Below are 24,868 nucleotides of genomic sequence, written 5' to 3'. Positions count from 1 at the left end.
ATAAGACATTGTTTTAGATTACATAGATATTATATATATCACCGTATTGATATATCTGCATAATAGGTATATAATATTATATATATTATAGCAAAGCACTAAAAATTAAACTACTCGTAATTGAATATATTTTTGTTATCGTGGATTCTATTTATTTATTTAAGACTATATTATTATTAATAATTAATTAATTAAAATATATTTGATGTGACTTTGAATGTTACACGAAATTGATTGTGATGCACACTTAGGATTAAAAAAATACTACTTAATTAAAAATAATTAATAATTTATTTCAAATCGTATTTGAAAATTAATATTTCATTCCAATGATTGTTATAATTCAATGTACAATTATTATTATGTATATTTCACAGTACATAATGTTACACTATGTTTATATTACAAATGTTGGCATGGTAATATTGTACCTATACAATAAACCACTGACTTTCAAACTATATAGATAAATAATTAGTGGAATGAGTGAGCCTAATATTCAATACACAGTTTCACTATCTTTGATTCAAACTAGACATAACTACCTACATTTATTTCTCTTTCCACATTAAGTTTTAACAAGCCCTTAAGAGTACAGCCCAAAATCCATATCTATATATAAATTTTGGTTTAGACTAAAACCCTCTCCTGGCGTAAAGTTTAATGGAGATTGGGTGATGTATGGGTCTAAATACCGTTTTTTTTCTCCCAGAAAGTATTTTAGAAACTAATTGCTAATCTGAGATAGATAGTTTTCAAAAACAATATCATAAAAATAAACAATTACGTGAGAAGTAACATTTTTTTAATTTAGCAATTAATGGCCGACTTATTGTAACTTTTTTGGGTTATTACAACAATCAATTTCTCAAAAGTGTTCTGGTAAAAGCTTATACGCACTTATAGAAAAAAAGACTTACAAGGATGGATACCTGGTGAATGTCAACCGAGACGTAATGTTCCGAAAATTTAGAATCCACTTACCCGATTTTTTTAGATTATAACGGAACATAGAGCGTGACAGAATTAGAAAAAAAGTAAATCTAACGTCATGAGAAATTATTTCATAGAATGTTGAAAATTATACTAATCATATTGAGATTAAGGAGAAGAGCTTTAAAAAAGCTATGGGGAAAAATCTCAACATTCAATACCAAATATATGTTAAGTATACCTTATTTGGGAAAAGTCTTATTAAAATTTGGTATGCCTGATTGCATTATTTAATTGATCACATCTGTTTTTTTATCATGACATATGCATAAAACCGAAATCATTTTTATGTGTTGAGATAAGATAGAATTTTAAGATAAATATTTGACAATTATTAGAGTATCACCAACCAATCAAACATGCAATAACTAAACATTGCCATTTCGGAAAAAAACTAATTAATCTAAAAGTAATATTTTATATATGAAACATAATGTGTATATCATTATGTTGGCTAATTATTTCATTCCACTGAATAATTAATGTAATCAAAATCTAATAACGAATTTGCACGTGTCTAAAGTCGCCAAAATATTAATTTGGTATACTTAATGCAGTTTGCTACCAAAAGATGCCACGTTGGCAGGAGCGATAGGTAAATTTTTAAAAGATCTATATGACTCTCAATGGTCTGTTGTATGTGTGTATAATATTATCATGTCTAGAATTGGAAAATACATTACTAGTTGTGTATTATTATTGTACGATATAAAATAGTTCTAATCAAAAAATATTCAACATTTTGATTGTTAATTTATTCAAATCACAATAATTATCATTATATTTGTATTATTTATTATAAATATATATACATGATATTTTATATGTATTTATTTGCTGTATATTCATCATTATAATTACATGTATAAATAAATACTCAAAATCGTATGTTGATGCTAAACTTATTAGATATCACAAATGTTTAATAAATTTGGCTTCTTTAATATTTATATAATGAGTTTTAATTATTTACATACCTACATATCAATCCACGTATCTTTAACCATTGATACATACAGTCATATAGTATATAATATATGTATTATTGAGTTAACTACATGCCAGTTAAATGATAATAATAACTGTCTGCCATGCCATAGATTTCTATCTATCCCTAACTATCCTATCCTATACTAACTATCCTGAGAGGATCATATTGACCACCACAGATTGGAGGTTGTATTAACAGATTTTTTACGATTTGTGTAAAAGCACCTGTCCTGATCCAGATTTTCCCTCTGATTAATGACGAACAAAACATCGAGAGCGTCGACAGCTTCAAGTACCTGGGGGTACACATCACGGGAGATGGCATTTTGCAGAAAGAATACATTACATTCAGGTAGACGTTGGGATTGCAATACCGGTATTCCGGTATTTTTTGATACCAAAATACCTGTTTTAAAAATCAGACAGTACCGATATATTATTTGGTATTGAAAGTGGAAATAAAATGTGTTAATAATTAACTTGAAAGGTTTACGAGGACTGTAATTTTTGTCGGGTTACGTCATTCGTTTGTGCTTATACTAGTAACCTCAGTCCTAATGGCAAATATTTCATGATGAAATAACAATTATAATAATAATAAATAATAGAATTGCTTGTGCCTATTTTTTTGTGTTTATCTGCTAAAGAGTAGCTTATATAATAATTAAGAAATATAATTTCGTTGACACAGTGAGCAACATTGTGTTTGGTTTTACTTCTTATTGGTAAAAGTAAAGAAATTGGAAAAAAGTGCAATAAATAAAATAAAACATTAGATGGAATTGCCAATGGGCCACATATTATATGCCTTAGGACAACTTCATAATATAAATTTATTGACATATCATTCGAAGAAGAAAGTACCAATAGCTCAACCACTACCTTTACATATTTTTAAAGATTTACATCTATGTAGGTACCTTCTTAGATATTTTTTCTATAAAATATATTTTTTTAAAGAGATTTTTATATCTAGGTATATTAAATTTATATAATGTTTTTCGGTTTCCACCCTGTGTCCTTCTTCCTTCTTTACTCGACGTTCCGGGCTCGTTGCAGAGGCCATTATCAAGGGATGAAAATGTAGTGTAGGTATTTCAGGTAGGTTTCATCATAAAACATATCATCTTTTGATAATGGCCTCTGCAACGAGCCCGAAACGTCGAATAAAGAAGGAAGAAGGACACATGGTGGAAACCCAAAAATCTACTACGATATATTAAATTTATTAGTACTTAGATACTTCTATTTTTTTCATGTATTTCACGAATGCCGGTATTCAATAAGGAATACCGAAATACCGGTATCGGTATTTTCATTCGGTATTGCAATCCATATGTAGAAGTTTGGCTCATTCAAAAAATAGCTCAGTAATTGCTGATAAGCATGCAAGTATTTGTAATATAAACTTCTATATAAGCCTAGCTAGTTTATCAACTAATTCATCTCTTATTCTTGCTATTTTATAATAATATACAACATTACTTATCATTACTAGATTCACTGTTGAATAACAAATCCTGAGATTGATTATTATTTGAGGGCACTGTCTTCATTCCTTTAAGTGCATTACTGACCAAAGGATTATTGAAAACTTTCTCCGACCACGAAGAAGTTCTATCGCTTCCAGCCGATTCCTTGTTATAATTATTTCCTCTTTCCATTATAGTGGGCAAGACCAATGAGCTAGCGTTCGACATGGTAGAACCTCGCCGCGATTTGAAAGATTTTGATTGAGGTTTTAGACGGTTGAATATTGGTGATCCTCTGGTCTGCGTCCCCAATAATCCGCTTATTAACTTGTCAAGGGCTGCTAAGTCATTGGCTGTGGTGCCGCTTTGGACAAAGTTCTTGAACGATGCCGATCTTCTGAGTGGAGAATTGGATGACGTTCCCAAGAGTTGATGGCCAATCTATAAATTAGAATATAATCAATATAGTTTTAAAATTTAAATTATTTATTCACATGAAGCGAACGTTACAAATTATAAATTCACACAACGCTACCACTACGAAAAAGTTAAAATGGGCAATTATTCTATTTTATATAAAGGGCTAAAAATTATCTGCATTTTTCTTACATAATAAGTATATTTTGAAAATATAAAATTCTAATTCTCAAAATTATCTATTATAACGTCGAGTAGTTTCAAATTCAAATTTATTTACTTATCTTATAGTGAACTTAAAAAATCACAAATTCAAGACGTTCACAACATGACATGGGGGGGGGGGGATAAATAAATATTATCAAAATATTCAAAAAACAAAGAAATACAAGCAATGTTAGAAAAACAGTTAATGTTGAAATAATATAACGATTAATTTCAAAAACTTTAATGTACCTACATGGAAGTACACCGATTGACCTTAGTAGATTGAAAAAAAAAATACAAAATTAGCGCGAAAAAAAATACGTCGCAGGTGCCGGTGTTTTTTTTACAACGTTTTTCTTAGGTCGTATTCTTATTTGTCCGGTACAAATCATGCAATCGATTTTTAACTAACTTCCCGACTAGCTAGACATTCGAAACTGTTAGAATATATCAGAACACGATGTTAATGCATTTTTTTAATACTTCTAGCCATCTTTAAGTAGAATTGATTTCATTTTCAGTTAATTCTGTTTTGTATGAAAAGTTATTTCGATACCATTATTGGTTGCTAGGGGGTCCTAGCAACTAAATTATTAATAAATAATATATACGTGCGTTACTATGGAAATCAATATGAAATGACATTTCATTATTCAGTATTTCTATCAAGTACATTTGTTTTTGATCGTTTAAGCTAGTCAAGTCAAGTTTATATGATTCAACCGAAAATTTTAAAACGTTGTATTTAAAAAGTTCTTTTTATCTTGTAATTATTTTAATTTTATTTAAAACAAATTTATAAGAAAATTGTCATTTTAAATATTATAACTTTATGAATCAGCCAATTTTCTGGTGCCCTTTTTGGCACAAATTTACAAAGAAACGTTTTTTGCTTCTACTGTGCTATGACACTGACCCATTAGAGTTTTTATTTAACAATTGAATTTAGTACAAGTATATAGTATTTAAAATATTATTTTTAGTTATTGTGTGTGATGCCATCTGGCTGTCACGTACCCCAACACCCCCACTTGGCGCGGCCCCAATAATGCTCAGATAATATAATATAACCATTATAATACCTACCAAACATCTGTATTCAAACAATAATGCAGTATGACGACAGACTTACGTTTTCTGATCGATGAGTTCCATAGCTGACCCTCCGAACCTTCCGGAAAGTATCGTCATCCATAGCTTCCCTGATTGCTTTGTCTAATCGTCCAGTGATATCGCCCGGCTCTAAATCTTTCATCATGTATCTGCAAAAAACATTCAAGTACATTCATTTCAAGTTTTACACTGAATAGGTACACACTAATGACAACGACACACTAATTTAATGAAACTTCAAAAACTCACTGACGACTAGGGAATCCAATCTCGAGCCAAAATTCTGATCCCGGGATTTTGGGATTACAGTTTGATAATCCCGGGATCCCGGGACTGGTCCCGGGATTAGCATTTGTTTTTTTAATTTACAAATAACATTGATAACATCGGACAAAAATAAATCTAGTATAATTTATAGTATTTAAGACATTTATTGTTAATATTGTATACGTTCAATCTTGGAAATACATAAGTTTAATGGAGTAAATAATATTGTAATATAAATAATAATGTGAATTTAATATGAGATTGCTGTTTCTGATAGTAAAGACTTAATGAATGGGTTAGCGAGATTTAAAATAGTAAAGCAAATCATGGTGTACTTATGGCCTTTCCGCTTCCTAAATCTAATTAGTCAGCCAAATATGAAACTGCCGTAAAACGTATGAGATCATGGTGGTATTACTTTGTTAATAGTGCGAAGCATTGTTTTTTCCAATCCTTATCATTTTTATTAATTTATGTGAAAAAATAAAATGAATCGACAACTTACACATGAGTATAAATCAAACTTCATTAAAATTCAGTTTATTTTTAATGTAGTTATTTGTTATTAAAAGTATTTTTTCTGTTATAATTTCGTTTCTATTGTATTTTCCATAAAAATTGATAAAAAAATCAATCCCGAAAGTTTCGGGATTACGTTTATCAATCCCGGGATTCATAGGTATAGAAAATAGCTCGGGATCCCGGGATTGGAATCCCTACTGACGACATAACATTAAGCGATCAGTTTAAATTACGTATTTTCTGAAAACATTTATACACATCAAAAATCATTAGGTAAAAGTTCCTTTTATTTTTAAAAACAGTCTATATAATTATATTAATATTCGATTAAACGCCAAAGAAATTATTTTTTTAAGTTATCTAATTATTAATTATTTACTTTTAGGCTCTGCGATCGGAGCTTACCTTAGTTCATACAATTCGATAGATTGGGCGGGCTACGTGACGTTAAGTCCATATGAAAAAAATTGAGAATTATTTGAAACATAATCCGACTTTTATTTACGTCAAGACAGATGGCGCGCTGTGGTATATTTTTTAAAACCTTTGTAGATTGGTTTGTGTAATACATTCATACACATACGGCATCTATCTTTGGCAAAATAAATTATTTTATAGAATATAAGTGATTATATAAATAAGTCAATATGCAATTAAAAAATATTTTTCTTAAGAATGTAGGCTTCAAATAAACGCCTAATATGGAGTTTTCGCCATTGCTATTGTCGAGACAGCCTTTTGTCTAACTACAGTCTTGACTCTTGACGATAGTCTGCGCTTAGCCTAAGCCCTAACTCAACAAATTTAATTGAGTAGATTTTTTCAACAACTTGTGGTAGGGATGTTATCACTCATAGGGACTGCAATACCGGTTTTAAATATTCAAAATACCGGTATTTTCGGTATTAAGAAATCAGACACGTTAAATTTTTCTAAAATTACCTTAATGTTATTTCCTCATTACTTTCGTAATTATTGCCTATATAAGTGAGTGTAGAAGCTTGTGCTGCCAAGATGCAAAATTTTGAATGCACACGCTACTCTGCACTATGTATTAATTTGAAGATGATCGATCAAAATACACCGTTAATCAATTGATTACAAAAGGATACAAGAGAGTTGGACTGACATTTCAGATGTCTTACAATACTTGTACATATCAAGAAAGACATATGGACATAATATAAATGTACTTTCGGCAATATTTAATCGTATTTTTGTAACATTGTAATATTGTTCGTAATATTTGTATGTAAGTATATGTAAAAATCAACAATTCGGTCATATTAATATCAATAAATATTTTTAAATGTCAACAGGATAATATGTAGATACTTTTGCCAACAAATATCAATGTTTAAAGAGATTTTTATAGATATATAATAATATATACATTCTAATAGATTTAAGTTTTGTATTATTCAGGCACAGTGTACACTCACCAAAAGGTAAATAAACACTGGCAACTAATACTATTAACTCTAATTTATATAACCAATTAATACCATAAAGTAGGTAAGAACTCCATCACCTATCTATCAAGACAAGGGTCACAATAAAAAATATAACCAACAATTAATTGTGAATAGTTTTAAGTGTTTGTAAAAAACCCTATATCTTATTAATAATAATATACTCGATAAACATAACCATAAATAAATAAAAAACGACTCAAATGTAATAGTACAAAACTTATTTCAATTCAAATTCCATCATGTAGATTTTTAACGAATATCGGTATTAATACCGGTATTGATATTTTTATTCAGTATTGCACTCCTTAATCACTCACTATTATTAAATGGATCACCCGAATCAGAGCTTTGTGCAAATTAAGCTTTTATCAGTTGATTGATAAATTCTCAAAACGTGTATTTGAATCGCACTCAGTCCAAGGTATTTATGATTGTGTTGAATTGATTGTTGTATTGTGTTGATTGTGACAAAATGATTATCAAGTTAAATCCCTCTACACCGGAAGTTTGATGAATTTGTCGTACCTATTCTGGTTCGGCGGAGAATATGTAATGCAGATTATAGACAGTATAGTAGTGTTGTTCGTGATGATAGATGAGGCGAGAATTTATTATACTGTTTCAAATAACTACACGGGTACAATCGATGCAATATAATAAATATTTCGGTATTTCGGTCCCTTGTGTCTTTAACGGAAACTTGTAATCGAATCGATAAATAAATCGATTCTGACCCGCTATTCGGCGCACTATGAAATAATATGTTGAAATTATTATGAAGTAATATTAATTCGTAATGTTATGATAACATCTATAATGCATTATTTAGGTACATGGGTCAATGAGAAATGGGACCAGTCTCAGGAAATAAAAACTAGAATTGAGATCGCAAGGAGTGCCTTTCTCAAAATGAGACGCCTCCTTAGCAATCGAGACCTTAACCTAGGTCTGAGACTGCGTATGGTACGTTGTTATGTTTTCTCAATTCTTTTCTATGGTATGGAAGTATGGACGCTAAACCAAGCGATGTCACGGAGACTTGAAGCTTTCGAGATGTGGCTGTATAGACGCATCCTCAAAATTCCTTGGACTGACCGGGTGACAAATGTTGAAGTTCTCAATCGAATGGGGAAGGACCGAGAAGTTCTACGTAGTATCAAAACCAGGAAACTACAGTACCTCGGCCACATTATGAGAGGACAAAAATACAGCATTCCCCAACTTGTCATTCAAGGAAAGATCAATGGGAAGCGTAGCAGAGGACGGCGCCGCATTTTGTGGCTTAAGAACCTCCGTGATTGGTACGAGTGCAGCTCCACTGAACTGTTCCGGGTAGCAGACGACTAAGCTAAGATCGCCTCGATGGTGGCCGACCTCCGCTAGGGGATGGCACAATAAGAAGAAGAATGTTATGAAATTGCAGATCCGCTATCTCATAACATTACGAAATCAGATTTTATACAGGTACTGACTAATTGTACGGAAGATCTGGGTTACAGGAATCCGATGACAGCCACAAACTTACTCTCTCCTATCGTCTTCTTCAGCTTGCCGCATAATGCTTGATCTGTTCTCTTTCCTCGCCACTCTGAGGTCGTGCTGCCAGAACCTTCTGAGGTCAGGACTTGAAGTGTAGGGGGCCGCAACTTCTTTGATCTTCAAGATTATTATTGCCGTAATAAATATACAGATCACGTTAACAACTGTCAAACATGCGCTCACTAGACCTGTCAATACAAAAAAACAAGTCATTAAGGGCGGACGTGCTCAGCGTGGGTTAAAATTGAGCTTTTTTTCTATTTTCAAAGCATGATCCTGGACATACCTTAAACGTTGTAGATAATCTATTTGTATAATTTTGAAGCTTTATTATCCTTTATATTTATTTTATTCATTTGATGACTCCATAGAGTATTTTTACTACATAAAATAGTATTCTTTTAAAACTCTCGCTCTAATGTTTTAGAATATAGTCATATTTCGGTACATAACTATGCAGTGGTGTTAAGATTTTTTACATTTATTAATTTTTAATGCATTTATAAAACCATTAGTAGGTATAATTTATGACGAGATAATTTTAGTAAAATATTCACGATAAAAAATTATATTGATAATCTCTGTGATCCCAAATTTGACAAGAATTAGGCATTTCATTATTCAAAAAATGGGCAAGATTAACACATTTGAAGATAATTCTAAAGATACTCATTATAAGCGATATCTTTGACCATTTAAGTGTGATGAACATCCTACGAATAATGATTGCTTTATAATAATTATTGACCTAAGAATAAGGTAGTGATTTTTTGAAATACGCCATTTCTTTTGGCATTCCCCAGTGGTTAAGCTACAACATACGGCCGTAGCCATAAATTGACAAATTATAATTGAAGTAGGGAGTAAAATGATGTTAACGCGCGTGTTTGATCATGTACCGTTTAAAAAAAAGTTGTTTTTTTTTGGTTAGGTACATGTTCAAACACGCGCGTTAACATGATCTTACTCCCTTCTTCAACGATTTTTTAAGATATATTTCCCAAACTTTAATGGATATCAAAAGTACAATTACATAAAAACACCATTTGCTAAATCCTTAAAATATAATCATATTACGTAGGCAGCTCAAGAAGAATTGGTTGATATTTGATCAGATAATTCCCTTGAAGTCGAATTTAATGAAAGAAGTCTTGCAGAATTTTGGATAAGGCGACAGCAAGAATATCCGTCAATCGCACAAGCAGCATTGTTAATCATAATTCCTTTTACGACAACATACCTAACTATGCGAAACAGCATTTTCATCATTACTGGAAATAAAAATAAACACAGGTGGTGTCTTTCAACGAAGACTTTAGAGCAAACCCTGCGAATTATCATTTCAAACATTGTACCGGATATTGATTTATTATGTGAAAAATATGCAATAATTCCTTGTCTTTGTAGGCTGTAGCTGTTTTTTGTTTTTTTTTATTTTAATATTTGTCTTACAAGTAAGTAAATGAAATGTTCTAATACCTATAATTTATGTACCTATAATTATAATTAATGGTAAGTAAAGACTAAAAATTTAGAGGGGGGGAGCCTTAATTTTTTTCTGTTTTCGGAGGCCGTTGTACGAAAAAGTTTGAGACGCACTAGTCTATTGCACCCAATTCATAATCGGGATCATGAATAATTCTTTGGCACACTTTGTCTTTGACACCCCCAGTATAACAGTGAAGGTCGCTTCTCGTTCACGCCGGAAACAGTGTGGATACGTGGTCATTAATTTGATCATTTTATGTATGGTTATTTGAAAACATAACTTAACCGAATGATTTTATTAACGTCATTTGATTCATATTTTTAGGCAGTTACTCACCATTCACTGCAAACTCAATCGGAATATAATCAGAGTAGAGTGGAATATATGAAGAATTTCCAGAGTATTTTTCGCCCTCCATATGTGGTATTTTTACATCTTTGTACACTAGCCATATGCACGCCAAGGCCCAGTAGAGTCCCTGCAATAAGAATGTCTTAACTGCATAACAATACATACATAAGTTTTTTAAAATGCTTCTAAGAAATATATCCCACATACTAGAAAATATCATTTTTCGAACCCTGCGTCCCCTGGAATTCTAACAGCCCATATTGTGTGCTAACGATAAAGCTATATGCTATACGAGTAATTTTGTGTATACTGTGTATCTAAATAATATTTTTTCGTCTATGGCGGTAAGAATTCGTGTAATCTTCAAACGTTTATATATGCTCAAATTAAAATATTCACGATTATCATTATATTTGTCTGGTTATGATGACCGAGACCATGGCCCCCATAAGAGAGAGAGGAGCTGACAAGGCTCTAGCATGGGTGCCCGGGCTCAGGGATGCCGGGCGTGGCGGATCAAAAATACGTGAGATAACACACATTACAAATTTCTAATAGGTAGTAAAAAAAGTCACCTGCGGCGCAATTTTATTTCAACTATACTAACATTTAAAAATGTGTCGTCGTACCTACGATGCAAACTTTAAGTATTGTCTGTCGCAACTCCATTATTAAAGTGAATATTTTATTTACAAAAAATCGCTAAAAATACACTGAATAATATGTACCTACCCTTAAATTTACCTCGATCGATATTTAGAAAAAGCGTCACGCTGTCTTTAACCTTAGTGATAGGTAGGGGGGACTACCAAAGATTCTGGCCTAGCTTTAGGATGTGGGGGCCATGACCGAGACGAAATAATGAAATATGGTAAGTGTTGAATTGACATACAATTTTATTTGAAACATAATAATAAAAAATGAAAATGATAAAGTAAAAAAACAAAGGATATTATTGGACACTGCCTTTTGCTTCCTATTTTTAGTTGTAGATAATCTTTTCGAGGGTTCCGAAAAAAAGAATGCAGTAAAGTAAAGTGCGTCACAGACCATTTTGTTGTCACTCTGTAGAGGTGATATTTGACTTGAGATATAAATAATCTACCCATAGAAAATATTCCGATAAGTCATCAGATCAACCTTGCTAGTATACTGAGGTTAGGGATCGCAATATCGGTATTTATCAATACCGAAATACCGGTTTTAAAAATCCAAAATACCAAAATTTTCAGTAGAAAGCACACTCGTTTACGTTTTTGAAAATGAATTATAAGTTATGTGCTGTAAAAATGCAAATATATTGAGTGAATCAAACAGAGATGAAAAAATAATAAAACATATTTCATCAAATATATTCTATATAAGGAATTGTCGCAATGAATAATTATCATAATATTATTTCGAAATAGAAAACATCCGTGACAAAAATGTTCAATTATTCTATACTAATTATTGATGACTGTACAAGCGTTGAATTTAAGAAGCTTTTCCTGCAGCCGGACTTATTTGCACTTGATGAACTTTTGAGAGCTTTAGTTAAAATTATCAATATATTCAAATTATTTATGAAAAATCACTAGTTCTACAATTATGATCAACACATATTTTTAAATGTCAACATAATAAAATGTAGGTATGTAGGTTTTTGCTATAAAATAATATTTTTAAAAGATTTCAATACCTATATTTATTGATAAGCACCTACTTTTTTTACTACTGTTTTTTTGATGTTTAAGAAATACCGGTATTAATACCGGTATTCAATAAGAAATACCAAAAAACCGGTATTGCAACCCCTAACTGCGGTATTTACAAGACGAATATATTATTATTATGGTTCAAAGTAAACGTATTGTTAACTTACGCAGTTGACAAGAGGTGGCAGTAACGATGCTGAAATGGCCACACCTATGAGGGGTCCTGCAGTGCCTTGTAACAAAGCAACTGCTACACCAGAGCCAGAAGTAAGAGCCCACAAAACACCCATCCATAGTGACCGCAAATTACCTCTGCAAATAAAATAAATTACACCCTTAATTAGAGCTAGTGATGTTGTCAATTTCGAGAATTCTCGAGAAATATCTATTTCTTTTTAACTCTGTGGGAGGTCATTATATGGTGTATGTCATTGTGTTGTGGATAAAGAGGTCGAGATCTGATGGTTGCTCCGATGGATGGAGGAGCGAGTTTTATTTACAGCGTAAACAGTCTGTACAAGAGTATGTTACAGTAGTTATGTTATAATACTTATGATACTGTTCCGAGGTCCGAATGTCGGTAGAATGAGATGTTGTGCGGGGCGATACAAAGACTGAGACACCAACATCTACTTACAATCAAAATAATATCTTGAAAAGAATATTAGGAAATAATTATTTTAATTGAGACAGCTACTATATGGAGTTTGCGTCATCGGATATAGCTGGCTATATATCGCGGAAATTATAACTGCAGTAAGCTTTTTACTGAATTTGTAATAATTGGACACTACGGGAAATGGATATTATTAGAGAATTTGTAATTTCGATAATGTATTTGATATCGCCGATCAATATGCTGATACGGATTGAGTTGTTTATCCCCATAACTCATTCAGCCCAAACTTTTTTCCGCTGGATTTAACAGACTGTTTATCTTTATTACCGGCAAATTGGCTTTTCTTTACATTTCAACATTAATCACTTGACCATTCATTATAATATAAGGTTACCTTGATTTCATTTCTGTGGTAGGCCAGTCTCCGACTCCCCAGGGCATCCCCGTCGTTCCAAGTATAAGACCAAAAATAAACCCGAACAAGCAAGATATCAGCATGCCGACGACAAGGCTCCAAAAGCCCACCATTTGCAGTTCCTTGTCGGCGATTATAGTCCCGAATGTGATCGCCATCACAGGACCCATTAGAGGAGACACCAGCATGGCAGCTACAATGTTTGGCGAGTTGTTTTCAACAAGACCCAGTGCTGCTAAACAACTGCAAACATATTATTATTACATACTTTTGAATATCTCGGAAAGATAATTCATTCTCTTCTGCTCTTAAAGCATTTTCCCTGCTCTCACGTGGTATAGTTTCCAATCCCGATTTTCTAGAAAATTTGAATTTTTATGCACCCGTCAATTACATGCATGGTCGCAGCCCTCCCCTAATTTGTGCTGAAGGCTGTTTCCTCATGTCAGGCTCACCAGGCACCAATAGCGAGGGTTATGGTGCTGGTCAATGCACTCCCCAGATATGTAGACATTTTTAGCAATGCATTATGTATTTTGTTTTTAAAATTCTATTTTATTGTTTATTATGTATTTTTCTTGAATTATTGTTGTTGTTTTTTTTTACATTTTATTTCTTTTGCAATGACATTTTTGCATTTTTTTTCTTTACTTAAATAAATATAAAAAATCTAGGTACTTATATGATGTATTTTTTAAATATTTCGTCACATGAATGCAAAACTTTACTATTCTATTTCAAATTGGAATATTTTCGTTTCGTCATTCGTGCAAAAATATTCTTTCAATTATTAAAATCATCGTTTTTGGCAATAATGGCACTAAATTCAATGGAAAGATTTATCTATATATATATATATATTAAATAATTGAAGTAAGATATTTCAAAGAACTACCCTGTAAAATATTGTTTAATGTGAATACTTTTCATTCAGGGTTTGTACCACACCCAGTCCCAATTGATAAAAATATACTTCTAAAAGAATGTAATATATAGTAATGTTTTTGATGTTATCCGAATTCTGCATGTTCAATAAAGATTGCTAAATTCCGATGGCCGAGCGGCTTATCGTCGGATTATAATGTCGTGGGTCCCAGGTTTGAATCCTGGGTCTGGCTAATACACAATCAGAGTATGGACCTAATAGGTTGAGCAAGTGGCTAACATCCATTTCTCGTAAAAAAATCTATTAATACAACGTCCACTCCGTGGAGGCACATAATATTATGTACGATCCTCTAAGAATCGAACATAGTGAAGTAATGAATTTTTAAACCGTCTCTATTATTCTTGGGAAAAAAATAGTTTTCTTAAGAAATATTCCTATTAAAATTGTGGAAATAATGTTATAACTTGATATAGATAATATAATAGATTGGGGCAGGCGTCACAAACTGGACTTCAATATTGAAAAATGCAATATTTTATCGTTTACCAGAGCCTCGCGAGTATTATTTTTCCAATATTCGATGCGTGGCAGAGTTCTTTCGCGAATAGCATCTGTAAGGGATCTTGGCATTACGTTGGACAGTAGGCTGTCATTTAGTGGTCATATTGCTATCAATTGTAAAAAGGCGCTACAAATGTTAGGCTTCGTCTTGCGTACTTCCCGGGTCTTTTCAGATGTTACTGTATTAAAAATTCTTTATAATTCCTTAGTGAGAAGTCGGCTTGAGAGTGGGTATTTTTATACTGGTAGTAAGTATACTTAGTCTTCAAAATCGACCAGTTTTCCCATCTCTAGTAGACATATATGACCAGGCGCCTATCCTCGCTATCGTCGATCTCTGTGTCTCTGATAATTATCTAATGCTCCGTATACACCTGCGAGCATCAGCCGAGCCGAGCAAGTAACGCAGAAAATTTCTCGAAGTGTGCGGTGTAGACAGTGCCTTAAAAACACCCCAACCTCAAGCAGGTTCACAATGAGCCAATGACTTTTCGATTTTTTTTACTAATTAAAAAAATATTCAAGGCAATCGCTGAGTGAGTTTGAAAAATATCTGTTCGCACGCAGGTGTGTATGCGGCATAAGAAATCGAGAGCACGGAAACAACGTATTAGACTAAGTATGCTAACGCTAGGTACCTACACGTATGGGTATCTTGTTGGCAACATTTTCTTTTTACTTAAAAGCCTTTAGCCGGCTCTCACATATAAACTCGTCTCGTCTGCCACACAGCCATAAATCAAACTTTCCAAGAAAGGCGATCCGGTGTTGCATATGAAGACTGCGCAGATCTATCTAACGGCAGTCGCACGTAACCTTCGAAACGTATCGATATATGGATGCGGCGATCGGCGAGTCGGAATAGGAATGACCAATTCGTAGGTGTTTGTATGCGTCTTGGCGTCGTCGACTCAAAGCCCGAGAAGCATGCAACTTGTCGATTGCAACAGCAGAAGTTTCTTTCAAACTAAACAGTCGCATTCGACTAAGGGGCCATCCATGGACTGAACCCGTATGCGGCTTAGAACCGTGTGCCATACCTTTTTGTTCACGAAAATATCGTCTTTGTTCTGGCAGAACACACTAACTGGAGAATACTAGTTTTGAGTCATTTGACTTTGAAGTTGTTAAAATGTTTGAAATGGTCTATCATGTGAGTTTATTAAGTAATCGTAAAAAGAATGACTTTAAAATAAAGACTGTTTATTTATTAAGACGGTTTCCAGACGGTAAAGTTTGACATAAGGAACATTTTGGTATAACTAACTCAATATCTAATTTTTTCGAATTAGTGTCTTCTGCTAGAACAGTGACGATATATTTTTATGAAGTTTTTAAGTGTGAGTGTATGGTATAAACGGATACGATAAGATTCTTATAATATTATACTTTATGAAAATATATTTCCATGAACAGAAATCATAAGTTTACTATGGCATACGGTTTCAGTCCATGGATGGCCTCTTATCCATTTCATTTGGCAACGTGTGTTTTGAGAATAACGATGACGTCACACGTTGCAGGCGAGACTAGTTTTTATGTGAGAACCGGCTTAAACTTTACGTAGTTAGAATTATATTCATTAAAATAGTCAGAGTCAACATAATATTTAAATATCTATGGTCTTACTTAATCTATAATTTTGATCGGACTTACTCTGCTGTCACGATGAGAAGAAGGTAGTCGAATGACATCTGTCCCCCGCTCCTGACACCGTCTACGACTTGTTTTACCGTCAATTTTGATCTCACCGATTCCACAAAACTTTTCCATGTCTTACCCTCTTCCGAGTGCCTTCTACAATCAAAACATATTGTTAAATTCCTTCACAACTTCTGATAATAAATTGTGTGTAAAACATTGAAAATTACTTACAGAATAATTTTCTCCTTTTCCGCCTCGGTATGCAAGCCCGAAATCACAACACTGCATGGCATAACACTGCAAAAGATGGCACCGAAACTTTTACATAGACAGTTTAAACTGTACCATTTGGTATTTTTAACATATAATATTAAACATTATATCAAGTCTGAAAGTCACATATTCAATATTTTGCAGGAGAGCCGTTTCAGCATAGTTAATATTATAATCTAGGTAAAATACTCACTCGCGTTTGGACTCAAACTCCGTATGTTGGACTTCCGCACTTTTGCAATATTTTTTTTTTCTATAGCTCAAAGAAAAAATGACTTAAATTGGACATCCACTCTTTCAGCTCGAAAGTATAATAATTGGACTAGAAGTAAGTATTTTGAAAACCATGTGACATTGTGACTTCCGCACTTTCAGCTCTAAGGTACAGTATTGTATACGACACGAATTTACGACATTTTCGCATCTATTCTATACACAAGGCTGCTATCAGCGCCTATTGAGGTTAGTTTATCATATTGATGTATTGAGGTATTATAATAATTGTTACAATAAGTTAGCCGTCTAAACTGTCAAAACTATCTATCTCGCTCTAAAGGTTAACACAACCAAGAGAGGTGCTGTTAAAACATAGCACCTATTGTAACGTAACAATTACAACTAACTTATTGTAATAATTATAATACCACAATAGTTAAATATGATAAACTACCCTGGATAGCCGCCGATAGTAGCCTCGTGTATAGAATAGACGCGTTGATAATGTTTACAATTTAAATATGTATAACAGGTGTCGTATAAACATTTCAGTAATAGTGAACACCAAAATAAATTTACCACCTATACATAATCCCTTTATCATAGATAATTATGATCTTATAATAATATATGATCATAATAAAATTAATTATGTACTTAGGTACATTGGTTTTTAAACACTATGAAATTACACGAATTGCTTACTTTTGTTTGACCTCAACAAACAATGCTTCATTTCAAATGTTTTGGATTTTACCTACTATGAGAATTAATTTTTGTTAGACCCGAATTTTCCTTATTGAATGTAGGTATATATTAAATATACATAATTTGAAAACATCTCACGCATATTCACACTAGAAAAAATACGACACCCGACGGGGCTTGAACCTGTATCTGCCGGATTCGCGCCAGTACGACCTAAACGATTTTAACTAGTAGTTGTTACACGAAATGCTTATCGAATTGCGTTATACTGCATTACTCCATAACAATATACTACACACAGAACAGATTAATAAATGGAATTCAGATAGGCTATACCCCAATTACATTTTGAAGTAGGATGTTGAATGTGTAAGTGTCCTACAAAAATGAAACACATATTATTATAGACGTGCAATAGTGTGTGTTGCAAGCTTCAAATACACTAATATTGAATGAGCGTCAGTGCATAAACCGAGAGAAGTTGTCAAAACGAAGGACAAACTTAGAGTAACGTATTCTTGATACGTGTTTAAGTTTCTCCCATATTCTTCCACATTCGAGAATGGTTGCCTGTTACTCTACACCCGTTTGGTATTTTAGTTGCCATTAGTTCTGTGTTCGCTGAAACTAAACAATTCATCAATGCATCGAAATCATGAAATAGCTGAAAGAGACAGCACTGGATGAAAGTTTTATGTTGACTTTTTCAACCAAATGTAGTCTCCATTTTGTTAGTAACTCAATTAATATTACTACGATTGCTTATTGATTTTAACAGACACGTACACAAGCACACAATGCCCCCCCCCCCCTCTCCAGGAACAAAACATAGGTACCACAAATTATTTAAACTATATTAATTTAATAAATTTAAAGTTCGGCAGTGATATTAAAAGAAATGTTTGTTTATAATAATGACCATGCAGCATAACGGGATAGCGCGGCGCAGGCGACACAAACATAGGCCGTATTGTGTCCATCGCTTGAATCAAAACGTCTGGAGGGTCTTTACTATAATATCATTTCTTAAAACCACAAAGATCTGCTTTTCTTTATTACCTGATCAATGAGTTAAGTTTCTCTCCGATTCCTAATTCCGCCAGGGAATGTAGAAGATTCTCGCAAGCGTCTCCTGCAGCCGCAGGAAAAAAGACTTCGTAATAGTTTCCGTTCTTGTCACCACACCACACCACATGCTCCACCTCTAGCGACTTCAGAAGTTCTTCCAACATCTGCCATTTTTAACATGATACCAGCATAAATAAATTACCACTTTAACATTTTGTTTCGGTGCATTCTTTAGAAAAGTACATTAATTTCTATAGTAATATTATAATATAGCTGCTGAGTTATCTTGGTGATACAGGGCCAGTCCTAGCATGTAAGATGCACGATTGGTGTACATACGCGAGGCCGATATGTATATTATTTTCGCCTTCAAAAACGCTTGATAGGGAGGGTAATGCTTATAACTGATATAAGCCGTTTCCTAAGTCTATAAATATTACAGTGGATTAGGTTAATGAAAACGTACGCGATTCATCTGTGTCTCATATAACACATGATAATTTAATTATTGTATTGGACCAAAACTCATTTTTGCCATACAGTGGTTATAATCGATTCAGAAGTGCCCATGATGAATTAATAAAAATTCAAATTTTAATATATTTTTTGAATTATTTACCAACTCAACATTCACAAAATTTATTTATTTACTGATATATTATTTTATTCATAAATAATACTTACAAAAAATATAGCCACAAATCTTGATAAATAACCTTTACAATGAAAAATAAATATACACTCCAATATAAATAAAATTTTAGTGTAGAAACAGTGTAGAATGTTCGTCTCCAGAAATTTGTTTATAAACATAATATATATTTATTATAACACAATAATACCCCTGAGACCGAAATGAATATAATTATAATAATAAATTATGTGCGCGCGCAACTTCCGTCACACGCCAAACGTGTTATATCGGCACGCGCAACTTTGTCACACGCCAAAAATACACTCTGATCTATTTTCCCAAACGCGCTAAAAGAAGTATAACTTCAAAAAAACTATTTTGATAATGTAGAAAACGATATACATACTTACTTACCTAATCAAAATATTTTTCAAGACACTATATTTTATTGACAAATCACTAACAATTATTCAAAATCTATAGGCACTCCTCGCTTCTTTGATAATCAAGTGTCGACAACACTAATAAAATGTCAAGGCAGCAAACGTCTACAATGTTGTTTTGTAACGCATGATGCCAGTGAGCTAAGATGAAACATTATTATATGTCTCGATCATGGCCCACACAAGGCGGGGGGAGGCTAACAGGGCCCTAGCCTGGGGGCCCGGGCTCAGAAGGGCCCGGCGGGGCAGGTCAACTAAATAAGTGACAAACATCACAAATTTGTTTCACTAGGAAAAAAATCGCCTGCGGCGCTATTTTCCTTCAAAATTATTATTATTCTAAATTATGTTTTTGTACAATAATTTTTAATTGTGTATCACTCGACACTGTGTAATATTCGACAACTCCATAATTCAAATGGATGTATGTACCTATTAAAATATACAAAAAAACACTAAATATACCTACACATAAATTTTATCCCGTATCCATTTTGGAAAATGCTACTTTAGAACGTCACACTGCCTTTATCCTTAGCGATAGGTAGGGGGGCCCGCCAAAGATTCTAGTCTGGGGGGCCGATTCAGGATGTGGGGGCCATGATCTCGATTTCTCCGAGAATTCTACAATTTTACTGAACAAGGGTTCCGCGTTTTTATTTTTTTAAGACTTAGGACGCGAGGCCCGATTGCACCCAATCGCCCTAAGACCGGACCTGTGGTAATAACCAGTATTCATTTCAATCTTCTTCTTCTTCTGACCATTTCTGATCCTCCACAGAGTAGAGGTTTTTTACGAGAAATAGTTGTTAGCAATTTGCTCAACTCATGACTCTGACTCCACACACAAATTGAAAAACAAAATGTGCATTTGCCAAAACCAGGATTCTAACCTGGGACCCACGACATTATAAGCCGACGCGTAAGCCGCTCGGCCATCGTCGGCATTATATATTTTATTAGTTATCAATTAAATGTGATGTATAATAATAAAATACTCCATGCAGTGGTCATGTGGAATTTATACTACATTAAATTTGTATTTTATTTTGATTAATACAATGTTTTGCTTACCTTTTCCATTGGCACCTCGTCAGAATTGTATGTATTATCATATCCTTGAAGGTTATTTCCTTTAATTGACCCCCCTTTGTCGCTAAAGCCATTATTCGAATATCCTTGATCCAAGTTCACAGGTATCCTATCACGGTTTTTATCTCTCAACTCGACCTCGAAATTGTCAAGATCAGTCTTTTGCTGTATTCCAGGATCCTGTCCCCCAATGTTCCGCTGGTTTCCGTACTTTAAAACTTGTTCGTAATTAGCTGTGGGCACACAAACAACAAACACGACACCCACCATTTCGATTAAGAGAATATAACAAAATGAATTCTAAAATGTTTATTAGAAGTGTCATTGGAAAACGCTACGTAGTGAAGTGATTAGCAATATGGTTTTAATTTGTGAACACTTAGTTTATATTATTTTCTCATGCCAATAAACAAGGATGAGCCAATTTTATTTCTGATTTACAACTGACAGAAAAACGATAGGGCTTTGCTTATTTTCTATTAAGGGGGGACATGCTCGTCGAAGGTCAAAATTGAGTTTTTATTGTATTTTCAAACCATGATCCTGGACACTCCTTAAACGTTGTAGATGATCTATTTATATAATTTTGAAGCCTTAATATCCTTTATAGTTATTTTTAACATTTGATGACTGCATGAAGTATTTTTGTTACATAAAATAGTATTCTTTTAAACCTCTCGCTCTAATGTTTTAGAATATAGTCATATTTCGGTACAGAACTGTGCAGTGGTGTTAAGATTTTTTACATTTATTAATTTTTAAACGCATTTATAAAACCATTAATATAATTTATTACGAGATAATTTTTGTAAAATATTCACGATAAAAAATTATTTTGATAACCTCTGTGATCCCAAATTTGACAAGAATTAGGCATTTTAGTATTCAAAAAATCGGCAAGATTAACACATTTGAAGATGAATCTAAAGATATTTATTATAAGCTATGTCTTTGACCATTCAAGTGTGATAAACATGTTATGAATAATGATTGCTTTATAATAATTATTGACCTAAGAATAAGGTAGTGTTTTTTTGAAATACGCCATTTCTTTTGTCATTCCCTAGTGATTAAGCTACAACATACGGCCGTAGCCATAAAATGACAAACTATAATTAAAGTAGGGAGTAAAATTATGTTAACGCGCGTGTTTGAACATGTACCTAACCGAATTTTTTTTTATTTTTTTTTAAACGGTACATGTTCAAACACGCGCGTTAATATCATTTTACTCCCTACTTCAATTATAGTTTGTCAATTTATGGCTACGGCCGTATGTTGTAGCTTAACCACTGGGGAATGACAAAAGAAATGGCGTATTTCAAAAAAACACTACCTTATTCTTAGGTCAATAATTATTATAAAGCAATCATTATTCATAACATGTTTATTACACTTGAATGGTCAAAGACATAGCTTATAATAAATATCTTTAGAATTGTCTTGAAATGTGTTAATCTTGCCGATTTTTTGAATAATAAAATGCCTAATTCTTGTCAAATTTGGGATCACAGAGATTATCAATATAATTTTTTATCGTGAATATTTTACAAAAATTATCTCGTAATAAATTATGCTAATGGTTTTATAAATGCGTTTAAAAATTAATAAATGTAAAAAATCTTAACACCACTGCACAGTTATGTACCGAAATATGACTATATTCTAAAACATTAGAGCGAGAGGTTTAAAAGAATACTATTTTATGTAACAAAAATACTTCATGCAGTCATAAAATGTTTAAAATAACTATAAAGGATAATAAGGCTTCAAAATTATATAAATAGATTATCTACAACGTTTAAGGAGTGTCCAGGATCATGGTTTGAATATACAATAAAAACTCAATTTTGACCTTCGACGAGCATGTCCCCCCTTAATGACTACTGACGGTTGCTAACCAGGCCTTAACAACCATCATGCTGTTGTTAGAGTGGATCATAGCAACCAAATTGTTTACGTAGAATAAGTATTTCAAAATGTGACGGATTTTAAGAAAAAAGTGATATACCCGGAACAACTTTCGTTTTTTAAGCATACAAGTATGTTTCGTTTTCACAGATTCATTAATATTTTAGTTTTTGTAGAATCAATTAAAGACAATTTTGTAAATGTGCTGCAGAGGTGGCCATGAGATTTTACTACTTTCTTTTTAGACCAAACCTAACGTAACATAACCTAACCTAATCTAACCTATCGCAACCTAATACTACCTATTTTGTGATAATGATGTATCAAAATGTATGAAAATTTCAAATTTCCAATTAACGATTATTGGATCGAAAAGCCGATGCGCCGACAGAAAAGGGTATTTATTATAATTGTCTACATGGAATAAACTGTTTTCGTAAAAAAAATATATAAAAGCTCATGGCCACATCTGCGGCACAATTACCGAAAATTTGGTTTTTACAAATTTTGTACATTTAATATTACTAACTACCGCTCCATCATCTGCGTAAAACACGTGGATATGCACGGCCGCCTTCCATGATGCGATAAACGTGTCTGAAAGAAGTGATTTAAAGTGCTCATTCCGTCCCAAAATGGACCCGTACGGGACTGATGGTGCAACCATGCACCGTAGTGCTTAAAGAAGGAAGTCAAGAAAGAAAGAAAAAATTGAGCTGGCTCTGCTGTCGGCTGGCGTTAAATGGCCAACTTACTGATTGCTACTTATAAATCGACTTGCATTAGTAGACTATTTATATCTTAAGTAATTTTTTTCGCATACAGGCGGCTATACCTATGTAGATAACAGTTGAATCCTCTTTGGTTGGTTGCCCTTCTTTCCATACCATACCATACCTCACCACACCACTTCACCGCCGCTATCTGATGACTTAATGAATTATTGCAAATTCAACTGCATTTAGATGCAGACGCATGCTCCTCTATCTACACTTCACCTCACCACTATACCGCTGCTATCTGACGACTTTACCAACTCGTGGCGAATGCGTGTAATGTGTGAAAATAAATACATATTGCATTTTTTTTTTAAATTTATTTTATATTTCGAATAAAATATTTATTTTTTATTTGTGAGGCGGCGGCAATTTTGGCGTGGAATCAAGGCGGCAACCACCCTTGGCGCGACCCTAAAAAAAAGATCGACGTTATTAACTACCTAGTACCTACTCAAATTAAAGGTTGCTCTTAATTCTCGGTTATGTAGATTGCAAATAAAACCAATTTTTTAATGTAATTCCATAAAATTGTATTTAAATATTGCGTTATATTCACAAAAATCAATTGCATTACAAACGTTGAATAAAATATTTTTATCTATATTTTTTATATTTCGTATGACATAATAACAATATATTATAAAAATTTAAATACATAACAACATAACGTATAAAATACAATTGTAATAATAAAAAATGAGATATACACAGGACCTAATAATTATGTACCACGTAGGTACCTCACCAAATATAATTAAAAGTAACACCCTGCAGCTAAGATTTCATGATACACACTGGCATATGAATTTTATATTTATTTTGTATTAGCTTCTCATAAGACGCTACAATAATGCGTGCCTAAGGCCCGTTTCAGACGGGACACCAGTGTCGCGCTCGTATATAATATAGGAGGCCTTTGTATTCGAATAAAGGGGCATTTGTATTATGTTTATGAAAGCCCCAGACCTAATGAGTCAGCGCATAATTTCGCGTTATAAATTAGAACATAAAACTGGCTGCGGTAATAAAAACAAGTGTATCGACGGCTTGAGAATGTAGTGGTCGACGGAAAAGTGTACCGGAC

At 33.0% G+C, this 24,868-nt stretch overlaps 1 protein-coding gene across 1 annotated transcript; it reads right to left on the bottom strand.

The window, feature by feature from the left end:
- Positions 1–3,464: 3,464 nt before the first annotated feature.
- LOC147063614 (uncharacterized) lies at positions 3,465–21,364 on the bottom strand. Its single transcript, XM_085959430.1, has 10 exons — positions 21,077–21,364; positions 18,917–19,089; positions 16,892–16,957; positions 16,673–16,813; positions 13,546–13,809; positions 12,700–12,844; positions 10,821–10,962; positions 8,982–9,183; positions 5,212–5,341; positions 3,465–3,896 (listed from the first exon to the last, which is right to left on the bottom strand). Exons 1-10 carry the CDS (start codon positions 21,362–21,364, stop codon positions 3,465–3,467), a joined length of 1,983 nt encoding a protein of 660 aa, XP_085815556.1.
- Positions 21,365–24,868: the final 3,504 nt, after the last annotated feature.

This window comes from Rhyacophila brunnea, unplaced genomic scaffold (assembly GCF_057557595.1).
Source record: "Rhyacophila brunnea isolate RB1 unplaced genomic scaffold, BYU_Rbru_1.0 scaffold_9, whole genome shotgun sequence".
Classification (NCBI taxonomy): domain Eukaryota; kingdom Metazoa; phylum Arthropoda; class Insecta; order Trichoptera; family Rhyacophilidae; genus Rhyacophila; species Rhyacophila brunnea.
Note: the sequence above shows the minus strand (reverse complement) of the source record. Positions and strands in the feature narration are given on the sequence as shown.